Source organism: Triticum dicoccoides, chromosome 2B (assembly GCF_002162155.2).
Source record: "Triticum dicoccoides isolate Atlit2015 ecotype Zavitan chromosome 2B, WEW_v2.0, whole genome shotgun sequence".
NCBI classification, from domain to species: domain Eukaryota; kingdom Viridiplantae; phylum Streptophyta; class Magnoliopsida; order Poales; family Poaceae; genus Triticum; species Triticum dicoccoides.
Genome location: NC_041383.1, coordinates 180,959,114 through 180,981,188, shown reverse-complemented (window position 1 = coordinate 180,981,188; position 22,075 = coordinate 180,959,114). Strand labels below are relative to the sequence as shown.

Sequence of the window (22,075 nt, the reverse complement as noted above, 5' to 3'; positions counted from 1 at the left end):
GGCCAAGGAGCACCCCAATGGCACGCAAGTTGATTTGATCTCTCTTAGCCGTGTGCGGTGCCCCCCCCCCACCATAATCCAACTCGATCATATCGTAGCGGTGCTTAGGCGAAGCCCTGCGTCGGTAACTTCATCAACATCGTCATCACGCTGTCGTGCTGACAAAGCTCTTCCCCGAAGCTCTACTAGATCGTGAGTTCGCGGGACGTCACCGAGCTGAACGTGTGCTGAACACGGAGGTGCCGTACGTTCGGTACTGAGGATCGGTCGATCGTGAAGACGTACGACTACATCAACCATGTTGTCATAACGCTTCCGCTTTCGGTCTACGAGGGTACGTGGACAACGCTCTCCCCTATCGTTGCTATACATCACCATGATCTTGCATGTGCTTAGGAATTTTTTTGAAATTACTACGTTACCCAACACACCCTACTACGCGTGTTGATAAAGAAGAACATCAAGGAGTGGGAGGAGTGCATACCTATCGCCGAGTACGCCTACAACCGCGCAAGACACTCAACAACCAGCAAGTCCCCCTTCGAGGTCGTCTACGGCTTCAACCCGTTGTCCCCATTGGACATTCTACCTCTACCGCTACAAGAGCGCACATACATGGACGCGAGTGCCCGAGTCAACCACCTTAAGAAGATGCATGAAGAGACAAGGCACACCATCGAGCGCCAAGTACACCAACTCGCGACCAAGCTCAACGTCAACAAACACCCCATGATATTCAACATTGGAGATCTTGTGTGGCTACACCTTCGCAAGGACCGCTTCCCCAACGAACGCAAGTCCAAACTTCTACCACGAGCCGATGGACCCTTCAAGGTGGTTGCACGCTACAACAACAACGCATACAAGATCGACATCCCACGCGACAAGTACTCCGTGAGTGACATATTCAACGTCAAAGATCTCTCCCCGTACCATGGTGATGATGATTTCGATCCAAGGTCGGATCTTTCCCAAGGGAGGGGAGATGATGCGGAGCATCCCAAGGTCATCCCCCTGGACCTACCATCGACTCACCAAGTGCCTAGTGGACCCATGACTCAAGCACGTACAAGAGCTCTCAAAACCGAGGTGACATCTCTCCTCTCACAGCTCCAGACATGGCTACTACCTCAAACGGAGACGTTGTGCATACTCAGGTATCAAGGAGTTAGCCATGGAGACGCTAAGGAGCAAGGAGGAACCAAAGAAGAAGATGGACGTGAAGACAGAGAGGAAAAGGGGCAAAGGCTGAAGAAGCCCGGACGATCTGGACTGCCGTCTAGACGATCCGGCCCTAGCCCGGATGATCCGGACGCCGGCCCGGACGATCCAGCCCCTGCCTGGATGATCCGGACGCCAGCCCGGACGATCCGGCTAACTCGCCCAAGGACACCCGAAGCTTCGCCCTCAAGCCGGATCATCCAGACCCAGTACCGGATCATCCGGCCACCCTCGGACGTCCGGACCAGGTCCCAGACATCCGGACATCCCGCGGCGCCTGTGACACGTCCGGATCATCCAGACGCCGACCCGGATCATCCGGACCCCCGAAGTCCGGATCATCCGGACCAACATCCGGATCATCCGGACCGTGCCTGCGTGTATGATATTGGGCCGGGGCCCATGTACCCCTTCGCCCCCCGACTCCTATATATACTACTCCTCCATCTCTTTTTAGGGTTAGCATAGGTTTAGCTCATTAAAGATGAGCTTTGCTCGTCCATACGGATCTACTCCACGAGAGAGACCGCGGCCCCTCTTCGGAGAAGATCCACGTCGGATTCAAGACCTCCTCATGGAGAAGACCATCAAGACCTCCTCATGGAGAAGACCATCAAGACCTCCTCACGGAGAAGAACCGGTTACCCTATGTATCGTCCCTTGTTGGATTTGGACCGTGTGATCTCTATGTGTTCATGGATCTAGCACATGTGTGATTGTTTCTTGTCTATTTGAGTGATTCCTCTTGTGTTTTCCCTCGTTTCCCCTCGTGTTCTTCGTTTTCTTGGACGGGATTCGCTCCAATCATGAAAGATCGGTCGTATGGGGTTCCACCCTACATCACCCCAGTTCGTCATCAAGGCCTGTCTCCGCGTCGGATTCACCGTAATAGTCGTACGCATTATGAGATCCTGAAATTAGCTAAAAATTACAACACGAATACATAATTAGTTATCATATAATATAAAGAGAAAAATTCAATTTGCACGCATGCCAACAAAAATTTCCACTTCCGTACCTGACTAATGTAATCTTCATTCGAGACCTCGGAGTTGTTTTCCTAACCATCATCATCCTTGTCCATCTATAAATTTTCAATACAAAAATATAATATTGTTGGATGCCACCAAAAAATTAGAACATGATAATGCCACTCACATTAAGATCATCCCCTTGGTTCCCATTTTCTGACCAATATGCACGATCTGAACTTTCATCATCTGACCAATCATCTATCCAGTCCTTCAGTAGTTCTCCAGAGTCCATGTCTACCATGATATCAGTTAACTCATTGTCGCCATTTCCTACAACAAATAGTAAGTGTCATCACATGTGCAAACAATATCAATAATGAAATAGAGAACACATAGCACAGGATCACGAACGGTTAAGTAAACTACCCCAACCGAGGGCGTTCAGATCGTGCAAACCTAGTAAGGAACATGGCCACGGCACCCTTCCTGATCACTTTGGATCGCGAGGAGCAGCACTACCAAATCTAGATATGTGATTACTGTGATGCCGGATATCTAGGTTAGCCGCCACATCAAATAACGATAGCCATCCTGCACACAGCCGACGACAACCGACGCTATGTTAACCCTAGACAAAGAACCCAGATCACGAGGAGCACCACTACTGGAACAAGATCTACGATCGCCTGTGCCGCCGGGTAGCTACGTTACGCGCCCCGCTAGGTTAACCACTACCACGAAATCAGCGGCAGTTTGTTCGATGTTGCCGCGAGCGAGACAAATGGGGGGACGCGGGATGCGGTACTTGCGAGCGCTAGAGATTCGCGACGGTGCCGCGCGCGCTGTCCGATGATATCACCGGCGACGAGATGGCCGCCGCCGATATTCGTAAAGAACCTCAACTAGAGTAATGCGTGAATTATGGAGCTGCGTGAATGATTGGATTCGGCAGGTCGTACGTGGTCGTGGGGTTGTGTGATTTTTTGGGAAAGGGTACTATACATATACGGTCTGGGATATACAAGTTAGACAGAGCTTGGAACTGGGTTACAACGGGCCAAGTAAAAAATAAACTCGCGAGGGACAAGGGTACCCCTCGGAAATTGAGTTAGGGGGAGCACTGAAGCAACGCTCAATGAACATTGGTAACTCGTATGGTCATAACTTAAAGCAACTCACGTCAACCAGTAAGCTTCACACCTCAGAGTTTACTACAGTCGGTGGGGACAAATGACATTTGCCCTACGGTGATGTCAAACAGCATCTGTATATTCTGCTGCTGGAAATTGCCGAGAATCGAAGTCCACGTCGTCCCACCAATGTTCAAGCAGAACGACGAGTCCTCTTCGTCGAAGGACATGTAGTTGTCCCTATGCAGCGTCATATCCGCACCGCCGGCGAAGTGCAGCACCATGTCCGGCATGGCCGGGAGCTGCCGCTCACCGGCAGGAGCCGGGAAACAAGGGTTGTCCAGGCTCGTGGCGTTGATCGCTGGCTGGCCGAGCAGCTCGGCGACGTGGTTGGCGACCACCCTAAAAGCACTTTCCACGAGGACCGTGAAGATGGTGCCGGAGTCCACGATCATCCCGCCGGTGCCGTCGGCCTGCAGCGCGAATGTTTGGTTCGGGATCGGCAGGAGAGCGTCACCGAGCGATATGCCCTCGAGGGAGACGTAGTACCACGACCGACCCTGCGGGTTCTGCACAAGTGGCGTCGACTGCACGGCGGCGCCACCACTGGCAGCCAGCTCCGCGAGGGAGCCGAACAAGACTGGGCTGCCGAGACTGGTGTTGAAGAAGTCGGTGAGGCAGTAGCTGAACTTGCCGACCCCTAGCTGCGCCACGAGGGACAGGCTCCCACGGCCCAGGCCGACCGTCCCGGTGGAGTTGTACGAGTCGCCCCCGTTGTCCGTGCCGCAGCCGAACGCCACGCCTCCGGCGGAGGCGGCCGGTGCTTCGCCGGGCGCGCTAGAGCCGAACGTGATCGTCTCCGTGCCCAAGCCACCTGCCGAGTAGGCGCCGTCCTCGTACCCATAGCGGTACCTGCAGAGCGCGGTAGGGGTGCAGTTGCGGCTCCATATGGACAGGCACGTAGCGCTGGAGCAGGGCACGGGGGAGAAGCTGGAGGAGGTGGTCGGGTCGTAGACGGGCGTGTCCTGCGGGAAGCAGAGCTTGCACGGCTGGCACTGCGTCCATGTGAGGTCGCTGCCGGTGTCGGCGAGGGCGACGAACGGCACCGGCGGCGTCCCGATGGCGAGCTCCATAAGGTACTCGGCCTGGCCCGAGCGGAGCCTTGGCCCGGCGTTCGAGCTGGAAAGCGTTGTGGAATAGCCCGGTAGCATCGAGGCCGCTCGGAGGCGGCTTCTGTGCACGGCTCGGCGCATCAGCTGTGCCTTGGTGAAGCCGAGTTTGGAGTCAATGTGGGTGAGCGTGGAGCGGTAGCCGGACGCCGCCGAGCTGGCCAGTGAGGCAAGTAGGAGCAAGCTCAGAGCTTGTAAAGGAGCCATGAAATCCAGCGTATGGATGGATGATCAGTGCAAAGCTGGAGTAAATTTGGTGAAACTTGCAAGCCTTTTTATACGAAGGTCTCAAGGTTTTAGCGGCTAAATTTTGCTATCTTCCTCTTGGAAGGCCCTGAACCTTCTGACAACGTAAGGTCACCAAGAATGAATTATAACATTAAGTAGTAGTAGATCGTTAACAAACTGATTATACTACTCCGATCTTTAGCAGGCGGACGTAGATGTTGTCATCAAGGGCGGAATAAGCTATGGAGCAGAGTAGGACGGCCGTCTGCCCATATTGTTGGCGCTAACCGCATAACCCCTGCTGCCTCGGACTCCTCCGGCCTCTAAACCTTGTGCCGCCATTTGCCACGGATGTGCAGAGCGAGAGCAAGACTGGAAGTAGAAGAAACGACCCGGCCAGGATGGAAGGGGCCTTCAGCTTTAGACTTAAATAGTATAGTTCAGTTGCTAGCTAGCTAACACTAGTGCCTTCATGACCGTCTTGTTCATCTCACATTGGTGTGCAAAGATGCCTTACATGCTGCTCCCTTCGTTCCTAAATACTCCCTCCGTTTTTATTTAGTCGGCGTATTAGTTTTGGTCAAAGTCAAGCTCTGTAAACTTTGACAAAGTTTATAAATGAAAATGTTAACATATACAATAACAAATAAAGACCATTAGATTCATTATTGAATGTACTTTGACATCATATAGATTTATTACGGAAAATGCTTATATTTTTTTCTATGAACATGGTTAAACTTTACAAAGTTTAACTTCGGTCAAACCTAATATGCAGAGTAAATAAAAACGGAGGGAGTACTTCCTCCGTTATACTAGAGTTGAGAAACTTAGTTTAAAACAGAGGAAGTATATACAAGTCTTTTTAGATATTCCAAAAAAGACTACATACAAAGTAAAATGAGTGAATCTACACTATAAAATATGTCTATATACATCTGTATGTAGTTTGTATTGAAATATATGAAAAGGACTTATATTTGGAAACAGTGATATTATTTACCTTTGTCACACGCCACTCTACTCTAGGATTTAGGGGGCCTAGACAGGCCCCTTTTTAAGGAGGGGAGGGGGGTTAGACATGCCCTTTTCTTATTCTATATATATCGGAATTGCTAATTCGCAGCCGCATGAGAGTTTTGTTAATTCTTAGGTGATGTGCGATCCGCTTGATCGATTGATAAGACTAGAAAACATGCCCGTGCATTGCTACGGGGTGGAGGGGCAGTGATTGAAGAGAGGGGTGCGTGGAGGACTTTCGTCAAATGCATTTTCTCGACTTTGAAGCACATTCTCCAAGAGTTTAGTTACTAATCCAAGGGATTTTTGAAGTAAGAGTGCACATGATATTTTTGTCTGACTTCAATACGATGTTGTACATTAGACCGTCAATATAAAAAATCACACACACAACACTTATGTTGAGTTACTGATATCACACAATGATAATGTCGTATACTTCGCCTAGAGTCTAAGGATGTTGTGTGTGTGCTAACCATGCAGTCCTTGTCGTATAGATGTATCAACTTCCTGTTCTGTCACGATATATGCATGATTCTCCATAGCAATTGAATCTTTGCTTAGTGTGTTGCGCCTCAATTCACGGTTAGCTATTTTGCTCTATTCTAGGGTTTTTTTTTGTTCTGGTTGCATATTTGTGTATTTCTGCCTTTCCCGTGCGCACTTTTTTATCCTCTATGTTGGCTTGATGTTTGCATATTTCTTCTTCCCTTGTGTGTATTTTTTTAAATGTTGGGGAAATCGCTTATCGTGAACTTATCAGTCAACCCATGATAAGGAGTAAATCGGCCAATTTATTGGGATATCGGCCGATTTATCGACATATGGCTGATTTATCAGCCGATTTATCTTATCGGTCAGACACCGGTAAGCGATAAATCGGCCGATTTATCAGAATTTCGGAAGATATCTTGAACAGTGATTTTTTTTGGCAACTGGGTTGAATCTTTAATTCTTTTGTTTGGTTCATACGCTTCATGATGCTTTTTCTATTATTATTTTCAATGGTCGTTCGAACATACCATTCTATATATTTTTCCTTTTTTATTTGTTGGCATCCATGACTCGAGATTGCCATCCAAATTGCTTGCCCGCGTGAGAGTTTTCTATACTATATAAAGATGTTGTTGATTAAATATCAAATATAAAATTTGCATCATAAATAGAGCATACGTAGCTACTTATTATAAATAAATATAATTATGCTGGACATAAGCATGAGAATGTATGTGTTATTTCCATGCTAGAGTATTGATCATGTTTTTCCTTGAAGCAATTTAGAAAGCAGAAAAATGATACTAAAGTAAGAGCACTTCTATATTCACCATGTTTTTTGTCCGACTTCAGTACAATGTTGTAGATCATTTTGTCGATGCCTACTGACAAAGCATACCACACCGGTAGATTAACCATTGCAATGACATCAGAAAATAAAAATATCGTATATGCAGCTCTTTCAAAGTAATTTTATCTGGATGCAACTGTTATTTTTTCTCCACAGCATCAATGTTTGAGTCGAAAGGATGTATAAGGTGGTTGCCTCGTTCCCCCATACCACCTTCAACATAACCATCTTCAAGGACTTCTCTAGAAAACAACTTCTCCAGGGACATCAAGCATGGCATCTTCTTCCTGATTTGGAACAACAACTTTATTGAAAACAATTGAAGACTTTGTAGCCATGACATGTAAATGCCTATGTTTTGCGCCTATGTTTTATTATGCACTTGTATAAATCGGAATCAGCAGCTAGAGACAATTTATGTAATGGCGCGCGTTGCCGTGCCCGTCCATTTCTACATTCCAACGGTAAAATCTTTTGTGGCCTGGAAAAGTTGGATCAATTTGATTTTTGTTTGCATATTATACATTTAAAGAATACGCTTGCACAGAATGCGGATTTTGGCTTTATTCTGTCTGCCATGTTTTTTTAGGATGACTATACCACACATGTTTTCCTTCTTTTTGATGCAATGGTGAAGGTAGTACTTTTAATATAAGGAAAACAAATACCACATATGCTATAGGGCATGTTGGTCAAGTTTTATTTATAAGCATGACCAGTTAAAATACACTCCTTGACTCCTTGTTTCTTCTTACTCGCGTAATCTGGAATTCAAAACCTTGCTATAATCTGCGCATTACAAAAAGATACATAAAAATGAGGGAAGTATAGCCTACCTGAGTACTGAATTGCCGAAAAGGAAGGTTATGGAATATTTTGAGGACAGAGAAAAGGGTTGAAACCGTATGCTTAGTCTAGAGCAGCCAAATGGTGTCAATTCCTAATCTTAATCCTCGATAAATATAGCATAAAAAGTTCGTTTAGGATAACCAATAGAATCTGCTAATAGTCTGAATTAGAGGCGGCAATTGATCAGCCTGCCGTCCAAAGTTCCCCAACGAGACACTTCGTTACCTGAACGTTGAACGCTGGTACTGTAGCAGCTACAGGAAATTGGTAGTGGCAGGACCGCAGGAGCATATCAATTTGACATGGACTGATTTGCAAAAGATGGAGGTTCAAATGTTGTTAGAAGCCTGCAGCCGAAAACAAAATGGGTACTGCTGGAGAAGACCTCCTCGCGCAGGAGCCATGGCCGCCACCGTCGTCGCGCCCACCATTGTCTTTGCCTCTCCTCTGCTTCAGCGGGCAAGTATCCACCGCCTCCTCATGCCCACATGGCCTTTGCCTCTTCTCAGCTCCACGGGTAAGCCGCCGCACTCCCACCGGCTAAGAAGGATTTGAAAGGGATCGCCATGAATCCCCCACCTGCGATCTGACAAGTTTCTTCTTTTTTTGGGCCACGGCCCGGTGTATGAGAGAGCGCGTAGGACGATTTGTGGAGCAGCAGCCCAGTTATGTTAGCCGGACGTCTCGTGCGGGCTCACGCGGGCGAGTGAGATGAAAAAAAAGACTGGGATGACATAGCGAGATCTGGTGCTTTCGTGGCGATCTCAAATCGCTGTGAGGGGCCATAGGTCGCTCTGTTATACTGTTTTTTAATTTCATTGGACGTCTAGGCATATATGTTTCAGTCGTGTGTATCCTTAATCTATGCAGTCAGTCAAAAACACAAACAGATGCAAATCTTCAATAAGAAAAAAAATGTAAAACCAAACCCGGCATGTGTACGTTGATACGGAAAAGCAATTAGATGGGCACGCCCAGAATCGAACGATTTGATGGGTAATGGAGTGTGTCCCTCCTGAGTGATTTAAGTTACCAAATATGGCTAATCTAATCCTATTTCGGTGAGTGCTCCGGTGTCCACTCCAGCCTGCTCGGGTGTCCTATATCCAGCTGTAGACAAAGCAGCCTTCTCGAGCGGCGACGCATGTCGTCTGGCCCCACGGCACCGCTGTTCTCATCCTCGTCCTCGTCTTAGGGTATGTATAATGCATAGCCTTAAGGCGATGCCTCGCATGCAACGTAAAATCGGATATGACGTAAAGTAGGTTTAGATAGAGAAGCGGGATCCTATCCAAGAGGCGGGTGCTTGAAGAGAAAAAGTGTGGTCCAGTGACAAAAGCTGAAAAGGTTGAAGTGAAAAGTAGATATGCATGTGTACTAAAGTCTTTATTTTCTATTTCTTAATGAGGCCCACTAGTGGTAGCTTGCATTGGGGAGAAAAAATAAATGTAGGTGCCTCAAATAATTTTTGTCATGGGACATATGTATCCATATGCCACCATTGTACATGCCCTAGCCGCTCACCGCTAACCTCCAACCTTATCTTTAGCATACAGGTGTAGATGTCGTCGTCAAGGGCGGAATAGCCTATGGAGCAGAGTAGGACGGCCGTCTGCCCATGTTGTTGGCGGCTTGGCGCTAACCGCCTAACCCCTGCTGCCTCGGACTCCTCCGGCCTCTAAACCTTGTGCCGCCATTTGCCACGGATGTGCAGAGCTAGAGCAAGATTGGACGAAGAAGAAACGAGCTGGCTAGGATGGAAAAGGCCTTCAGCTTTAAACTTGAGTAGTTCAGTTGCTAGCTAGCTAGCACTAGTAAGTGCCTTCATGGTCATCTTGTTTATCTCACATTGGTGTGCAAAAGATGCCTTACATGCCAACCCTCCGTTCCTAAATATAAATCTTTTTAAAACAACTCCAACAGGTCGACCCAAACGGACGGCGCATTTGTCCGCTTTATGTCCGTTTGGGTCGGCCGCCCGCCCGGCGTCCGCCTTGTTTTGCATTTGGGTCGGCAGTGCGCCCAACGCACCGACCCATTTTCGTGTCCACACTCAAATTTTAAAAAAGGCCCGCGGTCATAGCTCATGCTAGCGGCCATGTCTCATGCCGGCACCATGCCAGCGCCGGCATACATTGCCGGCTTCAAAAAATATGACCACACAGTTCATGCTGACGCACTCGCCAGTGGCCGGCACACATGCCAGCACACAAAAAGGGGTGGGACTTGAGTTCGACCACGTCATCACGGCTCCGTGGTCATGCCAGCGCACAAACCGGCATACAAAAAAGAAGTCGCTCGCGGCCGCGAGATCACTCGTCGGTGAACTTGAGCATGTCGGCCTGCATTTTCTTGAACCACGGCCTCTTTCTTGGCGACACGGTGTTGAGATCCACCTTCATGATCTTCACCCCGGTCATCATGCTTGCGAGAGCCACTTTTTTGGCCTTGGTCTTGGCGTTGACGGCCTCGATCTCGAGCATCTTGGCTTGCTTCTCCGCCTCCAACTCAAGCATCTTGGCTTGCTTCTCCACGTCCATCTCTAGCCTCCTCCTTTGGATCTCCATGAAGGCGTTCATTTGCTCCTCTTTTAAACGCTGGTGCTCATCCTCTCTTGAGTCCTTCTTATTCATCATGCCCTCCATGCTTGCGATCAAGGCGTTCGATACCGCATCCCGCTTGTCATCCTTCTTGGAGTTGGTAAGGAGGAAACTTCTTGCGCTCATGAAACTCCCGGTGGTCACGAATCCAAAAAGTTGAATGCTTTTGTTCGGCGCCGGTCTTGGGGTCTTGTCCAATGTCCCTCCAACACTCGCAAAGAAGCTTGTCCTCGGCCGTCGTGTATGCCTTCGTGCGGTTGCTTTTGCGCTTCGGCTTCGGCCCGGCGGCTTGGTTGGCGAGCTCGTCCTCAAACAAAGTCTCCACTTTGATGTCGCACTCGTCTTCTTCCTCTTGCCCGTAGTCATCCGGAAACTCATGGTCAAGTGGGAAGCCGTCCAGGTCCATGTCGACCTGATCATGCATGAAGGCCGACTGATCACAGCCAGTGCCCGGCGTGAACGCCCCGCGTCCGTCATGGCTCTGTGTCTCGTCGGGGTCGTAGCCAGCCGGAAACTTAGTACATGTGTGAATACATAGACAAAACATATTGACCCTAGTATGCCTCTACTTGACTAGCTCGTTAATCAAAGATGGTTATGTTTCCTAACCATAGACATGTGTTGTCATTTGATGAACGGGATAACATCATCAGGAGAATGATGTGATGGACATGACCCATCTGTTAGGTTAGCATTTTGATCGTTACAGTTTCATTGCTACTGCTTTCTTCATGACGTATACATGTTCCTCAGACTATGAGATTATGCAACTCCCGAATACCGGAGGAACACTTAGTGTGCTACCAAACATCACAACGTAAAAGGGTGATAATAAATGTGCTCTATAGGTGTCTCTGAAGGTGTTTGTTGGGTTGGCATAGATCAAGGTTAGGATTTGTCACTCCGTGTTTCGGAGAGGTATCTCTGGGCCCTCTCGGTAATGCTCATCACTATAAGCCTTGCAAGCAATGTGAATAATGAGTTAGTTGCGGGATGAAGTATTATGGAACGAGTAAAGAGACTTGCCGGTAACGAGATTGAACTAGGTATGATGCTACCGATGATCAAATCTCGGGCAAGTAACATACCGATGACAAAGGGAACAACGTATGTTGTTATGCGGTTTGACCGATAAAGATCTTCGTAGAATATGTAGGAGCCAATATAAACATCCAGGTTCCGCTATTGGTTATTGACCGGAGATGTGTCTCGTTCATGTCTACATAGTTCTCGAACCCGTAGGGTCCGCATGCTTAACGTTCGATGACGATATGTATTATGAGTTATGTGTTTTTGAGGACCGAAATTTGTTCGGAGTCCCGGATGAGTTCACGGAGGTGACGAGGAGTCTCGAAATGGTCGAGACATAAAGATTGATATATTGGACAGCTATATTCAGACACCGGAAGTGTTCCGAAAAGTTTCGGGTAAAACCTGAGTGCTAAAGGGGTTACCGAAACCCTCCGGGGGAACTAATGGGCCACATGGGCCTTATTGGAGAGAGAGAGGGGCGGCCAGGGCAGGCCGCACGCACCGTCCCCCTTGGGTCCGAATTGGACTAGGGAAGGGGGGGCGGCGCCCCCCTTTCCTTCTCCCTGTCCCTCTCCTTCCTTCCCCTTCTCTCCCTCTTGGTGGAATCCGACTAGGAGTAGTAGTCCTACTAGGACTCCCCTCTTGGGGCGCGCCTACAGGGGCCGGCTGCCCTCCCCCTTTCTAGAACACACAAGTTTCTCTCCCAACCATGTGTGGTGCCCCCCTCCATAGTTAGACACCTCGATCATACCATCGCAGTGCTTAGGCGAAGCCCTGCGCCGGTAGCATCATCATCACCATCGCCACGCCATCTTACTGATGGAACTCACCCTCGTCCTCAACTGGATCAAGAGCACGAGGGATTTCATCGAGCTGAACGTGTACTAAACGCGGAGGTGTCATGCGTTCGGTACTTGGATCGGTTGGATCGTGAAGACGTTCGACTACATCAACCGCGTTATTGAAACACTTCCACTTTTGGTCTACGAGAGTACGTGGACACACTCTCCCCTCTCGTTGCTCTGCATCACCTAGATAGATCTTGCGTGATCGTAGGATTTTTTTTAAATTACTGCGTTCCCCAACAGTTGCATCCGAGCCAGGTCTACGCGTAGATGTTATTTGCACGAGTAGAACACAAAGAGTTGTGGGCGATAATAGTCATACTGCTTGCCACCAACGTCTTACTTTGATTCGCCGGTATTGTTGGATGAAGCGGTCCGGACCGACATTACATGACCGCATTCATGAGACTGGTTCTACCGACGTGCTTTTGCACAAAGGTGGCTGGCGGGTGTCTGTTTCTCCAACCTTAGTTGAATCGAGTTTGACTACGGCCGGTCCTTGTTGAAGGTTATAACAGCACACTTGAAGAAAACTCGTTGTGGTTTTGATGCGTAGGTAAGAACGATTCTTGCTAGAAACCCGTAGCAGCCACGTAAAACTTGCAAAAACAAAGTAGAGGATGTCTAACTTGTTTTTGCAGGGCTTGTTGTGATGTGATATGGTCAAGGCATGATGTGATATAAATTGTTGTATCAGATGACCATGTTTTGTAACAAAGTTATCGGCAACTGGCAGGAGCCATATGGTTGTCGCTTTATTTTATGCAATGCAATCGCCATGTAATTGTTTTACTTTATCACTACGCGGTAGCGATAGTCGTAGTAACAATAGTTGGCGAGACGACAATGATGCTATGATGGAGATCAAGGTGTCGCGCCGGTGACGATGGAGATCATGACGATGCTTCGGTGATGGAGATCATGAGCACAAGATGATGATGGCCATATCAACTCACATATTTTGATTGCATGTGATGTTTATCTTTTATGCATCTTATTTTGCTTAGTTCGATAGTAGCATTATGAGAAGACCCCTTACTAAATTTCAAGGTATAAGTGTTCTCCCTGAGTATGCACCGTTGCTACAGTTCGTCGTGCCGAGACACCACGTGATGATCGGGTGTGATAAGCTCTACGTTCACATACAAAGGGGTGCAAGCCAGTTTTGCACACGCAGAATACTCGGGTTAAACTTGACGAGCCTAGCATATGCAGATATGGCCTTGGAACACGGAGACCGAAAGGTTGAACGTGAATCATATAGTAGATATGATTAACATAGTGATGTTCATCACTGGAAGCTACTCCATCTCACGTGATGATCAGACATGGTTTAGTTGATTTGGATCACGTGATCATTTAGATGACTAGAGGGATGTCTATCTAAGTGGGAGTTCTTAAGTAATATAATTAATTGAACTTTAATTTATCATGAACTTAGTCCGGATAGTTATTTTGCATGTCTATGTTATTGTAGATCAATGGCCCGTGCTACCGTTCCTTTGAATTTTAATGCGTTCCTAGAGAAAGCTAAGTTGAAAGATGATGGTAGCAACTACACGGACTGGGTCGGTAACTTGAGGATTATCCTCATTGTTGCACAGAAGAATTACGTCCTGGAAGCACTGCTAGGTGTACCACCCGCGCCAGCAACTGTAGACATTGTGAATGCCTGGCAGACGCGTGTTGATAACTACTCGATAGTTCAGTGTGCCATGCTTTATGGCTTAGAATCGAGACTTCAAATACGTTTTGAACGTCATGGAGCATATGAGATGTTCCAAGAGTAGAAGTTAATATTTCAAGCAATTGCCCGAGTTGAGAGATATGAAGTCTCCAACAAGTTCTACAGCTGCAAAATGGAGGTGAATAGTTCTGTCAGTGAACACATACACATAATGTCTGGGTACCATAACAACTTGACTTAGCTGGGAGTTAATCTTCCTGATGATAGTGTCATGGACAGAGTTCTTCAATCACTACCACCAAGCTATAAAGGCTTCGTGATGAACTATAATATGCAAGGGATGAACAACACTATTCCCGAGCTCTTCGAGGTGCTATAAGCTGCGGAGGTAGAAATCAAGAAGGAGCATCAAGTGTTGATGGTCAATAAGACCACTAGTTTCAAGAAAAAGGGGAAAGGAAAGAAGGGGAACTTCAAGAACAACAACAAGGAAGTTGCTGCTCAGGAGGAGAAACCCAAGTCTGGACCTAAGCCTGAAAGTGAGTGCTTCTACTACAAAGGGACTGGTCACTTGAAGCGGAACCGCCCCAAGTATTTGGAGGATAAGAAGGATGGCAAAGTGAAAGGTATATTTGATATACATGTTATTGATGTGTACCTTACTAATGCTCGTAGTAACTCCTGGGTATTTGATACATGTTCTGTTTCTCATATTTGCAACTCGAAACAGGGGCTACAGATTAAACAAAGATTGGCTAAGGACGAGGTGATGATGCGCGTGGGAAATGGTTCCAAGGTCGATGTGATCGCCGTCGGCACGCTACCTCCACATCTACCTTCAGGATTAGTTTTAGACCTGAATAATTGTTATTTGGTGCCAGTGTTGAGCATGAACATTATACCTGAATCTTGTCTAATGCGAGACGGTTATTCATTTAAATCAGAGAATAATGGTTGTTCTATTTATATGAGTAATATCTTTTATGGTCATGCACCCTTGCTAAGTGGTCTATTTTTGTTGAATCTCAATCATGATGATACACATGTTCATAATATTGAAGACAAAAGATGCAAAGTTGGTAATGATAGTGCAACTTATTTGTGACACTGTCGTTTGGGTCATATCGGTGTAAAGCGCATGAAGAAACTCCATGCTGATGGACTTTTGGAATCACTTGATTATGAATCACTTGGTGCTTGCGAACCGTGCCTCATGGGCAAGATGACTAAAACTCCATTCTCCGGAACAATGGAACGAGCTACTGACTTATTGGAAATAATACATACTGATGTATGCAGTCCAATGAGTGTTGAGGCTTGTGGCGGGTATCGTTATTTTCTTACCTTCACAGAAGATTTGAGCAGATATGGGTATATCTACTTAGTGAAGTATAAGTCTGAAACATTTGAAAAGTTCAAAGAATTTCAGAGCAAAGTGGAAAATCATCGTAACAAGAAAATAAAGTTTCTATGATCTGATTGTGGAGGAGAATATTTGAGTTACGAGTTTGGTCTTCATCTGAAACAACATGGGATAATTTCACAACTTACGCCACCTGGAACACCACAGCGAAATGGTGTGTCCGAACGTCGTAACCATACTTTATTGGATATGGTGTGATCCATGATGTCTCTTACTATTTTACCGCTATCGTTTTGGGATTATGCTTTAGAGACGGCTGCATTCACCTTAAATAGGGCACCATCAAAATCCGTTGAGACAACGCCTTATGAACTGTGGTTTGGCAAGAAACCAAAGTTGTTGTTTCTTAAAGTTTGGGGTTGTGATGCTTATGTGAAAAAGCATCAACCTGATAAGCTCGAACCCAAATCGGAGAAGTGCGTCTTCATAGGATACCCAAAGGAAATTGTTGGGTACACCTTCTATCACTGATCCGAAGGCAAGATATTCGTTGCTAAGAATGGATCCTTTCTAGATAAGGAGTTTCTCTCGGAAGAAGTGAGTGGGAGGAAAGTAGAACTTGATGAGGTAATTGTACCTTCTCCCTTATTGAAAAGTAGTTCATCATAGAAATTAGTTCCAGTGATTCCTACACCAATCAGTGAGGAAGCTAATGATGATGATCATGAAACTTCGAATCAAGTTACTACCGAACCTCGTAGGTCTTCCAGAGTGAGATCCGCACCAGAGTGGTACGGTAATCCTGTTCTGGAAGTCATGTTACTAGACCATGGTGAACCTACGAACTATGAGGAAGCGATAATGAGCCCAGATTCCGCGAAATGGCTTGAGGCCTTGAAATCTGAGATGGGATCCATGTATGAGAACAAAGTGTGGACTTTGGTGGACTTGCCCGATGATCGGCAAGCCATAGAAAATAAATGGATCTTTAAGAAGAAGACTGACGCTGGCGGTAATGTTACTATCTACAAAGCTCGACTTATTGCGAAAGGTTTTTGACAAGTTCAAGGAGTTGACTACGATGAGACTTTTTCACCCGTAGCCATGCTTAAGTCTGTCCGAATCATGTTAGCAATTGCCGCATTTTATGATTATGAAATTTGGCAGATGGATATCAAAACTGCATTCCTGAATGGATTTCTAGAAGAAGAGTTGTATATTATGCAACCAGAAGGTTTTGTCGATCCAAAGGGTGCTAACAAAGTGTGCAAGCTCCAGCGGTCCATTTATGGACTGGTGCAAGCCTCTCGGAGTTGGAATAAACGCTTTGCTAGTCTGATCAAAGCATATGGTTTTATACAGACTTTTGGAGAAGCCTGTATTTACAAGAAAGTGAGTGGGAGCTTGGTAGCATTTCTAATATTATATGTGGATGACATATTGCTGATTGGAAATGATATAGAATTTCTGGATAGCATAAAGGGATACCTGAATAAGAGCTTTTCGATGAAAGACCACGGTGAAGCTGCTTACATATTGGGCATCAAGATCTATATAGATAGATCAAGACGCTTAACTGGACTTTCACAAAGCACATACCTTGATAAAGTTGTGAAGAAGTTCAAAATGGACCAGTCAAAGAAAGGGTTCTTGCCTGTGTTACAAGGTGTGAAGTTGAGTCAGACTCAATGCCCGACCACAGCAGTAGATAGAGAGAAAATGAAAGTCATTCCCTATGCTTCAGCCATAGGTTCTATCATGTATGCAATGTTGTGTGCCAGACCTGATGTCTGCCTTGCTATAAGCATAGCAGGGAGGTACCAAAGTAATCCCGGAGTGGAACACTGGACAGTGGTCAAGAACATCCTGAAATACCCGAAAAGGACTAAGGATATGTTTATCGTTTATGGAGGTGACAAAGTGCTCGTCGTAAACGGTTACGTCGATGCAAGCTTTGAGACTGATCCGGATGACTCTAAGTCGCAAACCGGATAAGTATTTTTATTGAATGGAGGAGCTCAGTTGGTGCAGTTCCAAGCAAAGCGTCGTGGCGGGATCTACGTGTGAAGCGGAGTTTGCTGCTTCAGAAGGAGCAAATTAAGGAGTCTGGATGAAAGAGTTCATATCCGATCTAGGTGTCATACCTGGTGCATCGGGTCCAATGAAAATCTTTTGTGACAATAATGGTGCAATTGCCTTGGCAAAGGAATCCAGATTTCACAAGAGAACCAAGCACATCAAGAGATGCTTCAATTCCATCCGTCATCAAGTGTCGGAAGGGGACATAGAGATTTGCAAGATACACACGGATCTTAATGTTGCACACCCGTTGACTAAGCCTCTTCCACGAGCAAAATGTGATCAGCACCAAAACTCCATGGGTGTTAGATCATTACTATGTAGTCTAGATTATTGACTCTAGTGCAAGTGGGACACTGAAGGAAATATGCCCTAGAGGCAATAATAAAGTTATTATTTATTTCCTTATTTGATGATAAATGTTTATTATTCATGCTAGAATTTTATTAACCGGAAACTTAGTACATGTGTGAATACATAGACAAAACATATTGTCCCTAGTATGCCTCTACTTGACTAGCTCGTTAATCAAAGATGGTTGTGTTTCCTAACCATAGACATGTGTTGTCATTTGATGAACGGGATCACATCATTAGGAGAATGATGTGATGGACATGACCCATCCGTTAGCTTAGCATTTTGATCGTTATAGTTTCATTGCTACTGCTTTCTTCATGACTTATACATGTTCCTCAGACTATGAGATTATGCAACTCCCGAATACCGGAGGAACACTTTGTGTACTACCAAACGTCACAACGTGAAAGGGTGATTATAAAGGTGCTATACAGGTGTCTCCGAAGGTGTTTGTTGGGTTGGCATAGATCAAGATTAGGATTTGTCACTCCGTGTTTCGGAGAGGTATCTCTGGGCCCTCTCGATAATGCTCATCACTATAAGCCTTGCAAGCAATGTGACTAATGAGTTAGTTACGGGATGAAGTATTATGGAACGAGTAAAGAGACTTGCCTGTAACGAGATTGAACTAGGTATGATAATACCAACGATCGAATCTCGGGCAAGTAACATACCGATGACAAAGGGAACAACGTATGTTGTTATGTGGTTTGACCGATAAAGCTCTTCGTAGAATATGTAGGAGCCAATATGAGCATCCAGGTTCAGCTACTGGTTACTGGCCGGAGTTGTGTCTCGGTCATGTCTACATAGTTCTCGAACCCGTAGGGTCCGCACGCATAACGTTCGATGACGATATGTATTATGAGTTATGTGTTTTTGATGACCGAAGTTTGTTCGGAGTCCCGGATGAGATCACAGACGTGACGAGGAGTCTTGAAATGGTCGAGACATAATGATTGGACGGCTATATTGGGACACCAGAAGTGTTCTGGAAAGTTTCGGGTAAAACCGGAGTGCCTGAGGGGTTATCGGAGCCCCCCGGGAGAACTAATGGGCCACATGGGCCTTATTGGAGAGAGAGAGGGGCGGCCAGGGCAGGCCGCGCGCCCCTCCCCCTTGGGTCCGAATTGGACTATGGAATGGGGGGCGGCGCCCCCCTTTCCTTCTCCCTCTCCCTCTCCTTCCTTCCCCCTCTCTCCCTCTTGGTGGAATCCTACTAGGACTAGTAGTCCTAGTAGGACTCCCCTCTTGGGGCACCCCTACAGGGGCTAGTCCTAGTAGGACTCCCCTCTTGGGGCGCGCCTACAGGGGCCGCCGGCCTCCCCCTTGCTCCTTTATATACGGGGGCAGGGGGGAACCCTAGAACACACAAGTTTCTCTCCCAACCGTGTGTGGTGCCCCCGTCCCCAGTTACACACCTCGATCATACCATCGCAGTGCGTAGGCGAAGCCCTGCGCCGGTAGCATCATCATCACCGTCGCCACGCCATCGTGCTGATGAAACTCACCCTCATCCTCAACTGGATCAAGAGCACGAGGGACGTCATCGAGCTGAACGTGTGCTGAACGCGGAGGTGTTGTGTGTTCGGTACTTGGATCGGTTGGATCGCGAAGATGTTCGACTACATCAACCGCGTTATTGAAACGCTTCCGCTTTCGGTCTACGAGGGTACGTGGACACACTCTCCCCTCTCATTGCTATGCATCACCTAGATAGATCTTGCGTGATCGTAGGAAAATTGTTAAGATTACCGCGTCCCCCAACAGTCATCGTCGGCGACCGACATTTCGTCGAACTGGTTGCGGGCGTCCGGTAGCACATCCGACATCTGCCGCGCGTGTTTCCTCGCGCCTCCGGATGACGAGCCACCGGCTACAGGTGTGGCGTTGAGGTCGATGGGCGTGGGAGCGGGCATGGAAGGCGCCACCACACTAACGTCGGGCGAGCACTCCCCGGAGAGGCGTGAGGCCTGCGGGTACACGTGGAAGCCGGCTTCGGGGTGCAAGCCAACACGCGGGGCGAGTCGGGCAGCGCCATCCGAGGGAACGCGGACGATTTGGTGCTGGTCGCGGTGGCCACGCGGCGTTGACGAGGTCGTGCTGGCTACGGTTTAACCCTAGCATATAGAGCGCCTCCCTTGTTGCCGCCACGATGCGGGCGTTGGTGACCTCCTACTGCGCTGCGGAGGCGACGACGGCAGCCGCGACGGCTTCACCCCTCGCGTCCGCGGCGTGCCTCCGGCTCTTCCTCTTGGCTGACTCCGCGGCCCGCTGTTCGGGCGTCATCGCCTTCTTTGGCTTGGTCGCGGCGGCGGTCTTGCGCGGGACACGAGGCTTGCCTTTGCCGAAGGGGACGGCTTCATGCCGGACGAGGCGAGGGAGGCGAGGCCAGCGGCGGCGTCGAGGTCGAGGTCGTCGTCCATGGCGGGTGTAGGGCGGGAGCGCGTGCGGGCGGGAGAGTTTTGGGGAAAATGGGGGGAAATGATGCTTGCTGACAAAAAGCGGGAATGGGTCACCCGCGGACAAAAGGCGGACGCGTGTCCGTTTACGTCGGCGCGTTGGGCCGCCTTTTGTGTCCGCACCGACCCAAACGGACGGCGGCGGACGAAATGGGTCGCCCCGTTGGAGTTGCTCTTAGAGATTACAGTAAAGGACTGCATACGAAGCAAAATGGGTGAATCTAGACTCTAAGATATGTCTATATACATTTGTATGTAGTTTGTATTGAAATCTCTAAAAGGAACTATATTTAGAAACGGAATTTATTATTTACCTTTGTCACGCCCCACTTTTTTTCTTGAGTAACTTGTCAAAAAAAATACTGATTCGCAGTCACCTGACAGTTTTGTTGATTCTCAGGCGATGTGCAATCCGCTTGATCGATTGGTACAGCGGCTGCAAGGGCCTGCCCTGTTTGTGGGCTTCTTCTAACAAGCTTTTCTTCTGTTCGTTGATCGATTGGTACAGCGGCTGCAAGGGCCTGCCCTGTTTGTGGGCTTCTTCTAACAAGCTTTTCTTCTGTTCGTTGGGCCTATCTCGTCTCTTTGTTTCTTTTTTGTTCTGTTGTGAACGTCTTTGCATGTTTGTGCTTGTGTAGCTTAGGACTTTTGTGGTAGCGACACTTTTAGGACAATTTAGAGTGCAGTGTTCCGTATTTTGTTCACGTGGTTCCTTGTTGAACCATGTATCAATATGATCAGATTTTTTTTTCAGATCCAAAATAGCGTAAACTCAACAACTCATTTTTTAGAAATTGATGACAGTCGCAAAATCGTGTGAGCTTCCTTTTGTGTCAATGTACTTATTTGTTTTTGCTGTCATCATTGACTACTGGTGTCATCATGGACTTATGTAAGAATAATACTCCGTTCGACTCATATTAATTAACGCCGCTAGTTTGTACTAAAGTTTTACTAAATCAGCATCAATTAATTTGAATCGAAGAGAGTACTTGCAATTTCTCACAGATGTACATTTATACCATTTCTAAACAGTACAACATGGTTGCTATGTGTGTGTTTCATAGGCCGATTATACCTCAGCTGCACTTTTGTTTCAAATGGATGCAGTTGCCCTTTTTCTAGCACAATGTATGCATTTTCTATTATGATTATATCTCAGTTACACTTTTTCAGAGATGTATAGCTGTCGTTATAAAAAAGTGCAACTATGTTGCTCTGTATGTACTTTTCAGACTTACTTTTATACAAGAATAATCTCACTTTTTTGGAATGTGCAATTATCATTTTTAGAAAAGTGTGAATGGTTTATTATGTATGTATTTTCTAGGTGATTACACCTATTTGCACTTCTGTAGAAAACTACAACTTACAATTTTTGAAGAAATGTGCAACTACCATTTTAGGAAAAGTGCATCTAAGTTCTATGTATGGATGTATGTACTATCTAGTTTGATTATTTCTGAGCTGCAGTTTTCTAAAGAATACTTGATTTTTTTTAATGTCCAACTACCATATTTTTGGGAAAAGGCTACTTGGTTTGCTATTTATAATTTTTCTCCTCCTGATTAGTCAGTTTCAATTTCCAATATATTGTAGATGTACCTTTTAAAAATATGCAACTACTCCTATTTGAAAAGAGCAACTAAGTTTACTATTTTTTATCTCGTAATTATGCTTCATTTGTTTGCTTTCTATAAACTTTTCTTACACC

General features: G+C 46.7%; 1 protein-coding gene across 1 annotated transcript; it reads right to left on the bottom strand.

The window, feature by feature from the left end:
* Positions 1 to 3,396: 3,396 nt before the first annotated feature.
* LOC119360752 (aspartic proteinase nepenthesin-1-like) lies at positions 3,397 to 4,701 on the bottom strand. Its single transcript, XM_037626262.1, has one exon. The coding sequence runs from the start codon at positions 4,699 to 4,701 to the stop codon at positions 3,397 to 3,399; it is 1,305 nt and encodes a 434-aa protein (XP_037482159.1).
* Between the last annotated feature and the right edge of the window lie 17,374 nt (positions 4,702 to 22,075).

Coding starts and splice junctions, on each gene's coding strand:
- LOC119360752 (XM_037626262.1), bottom strand. CDS start 4,701: ATGGCTCCTTTACAAGCTCTGAGCTTGCTCCTACTTGCCTCACTGGCC.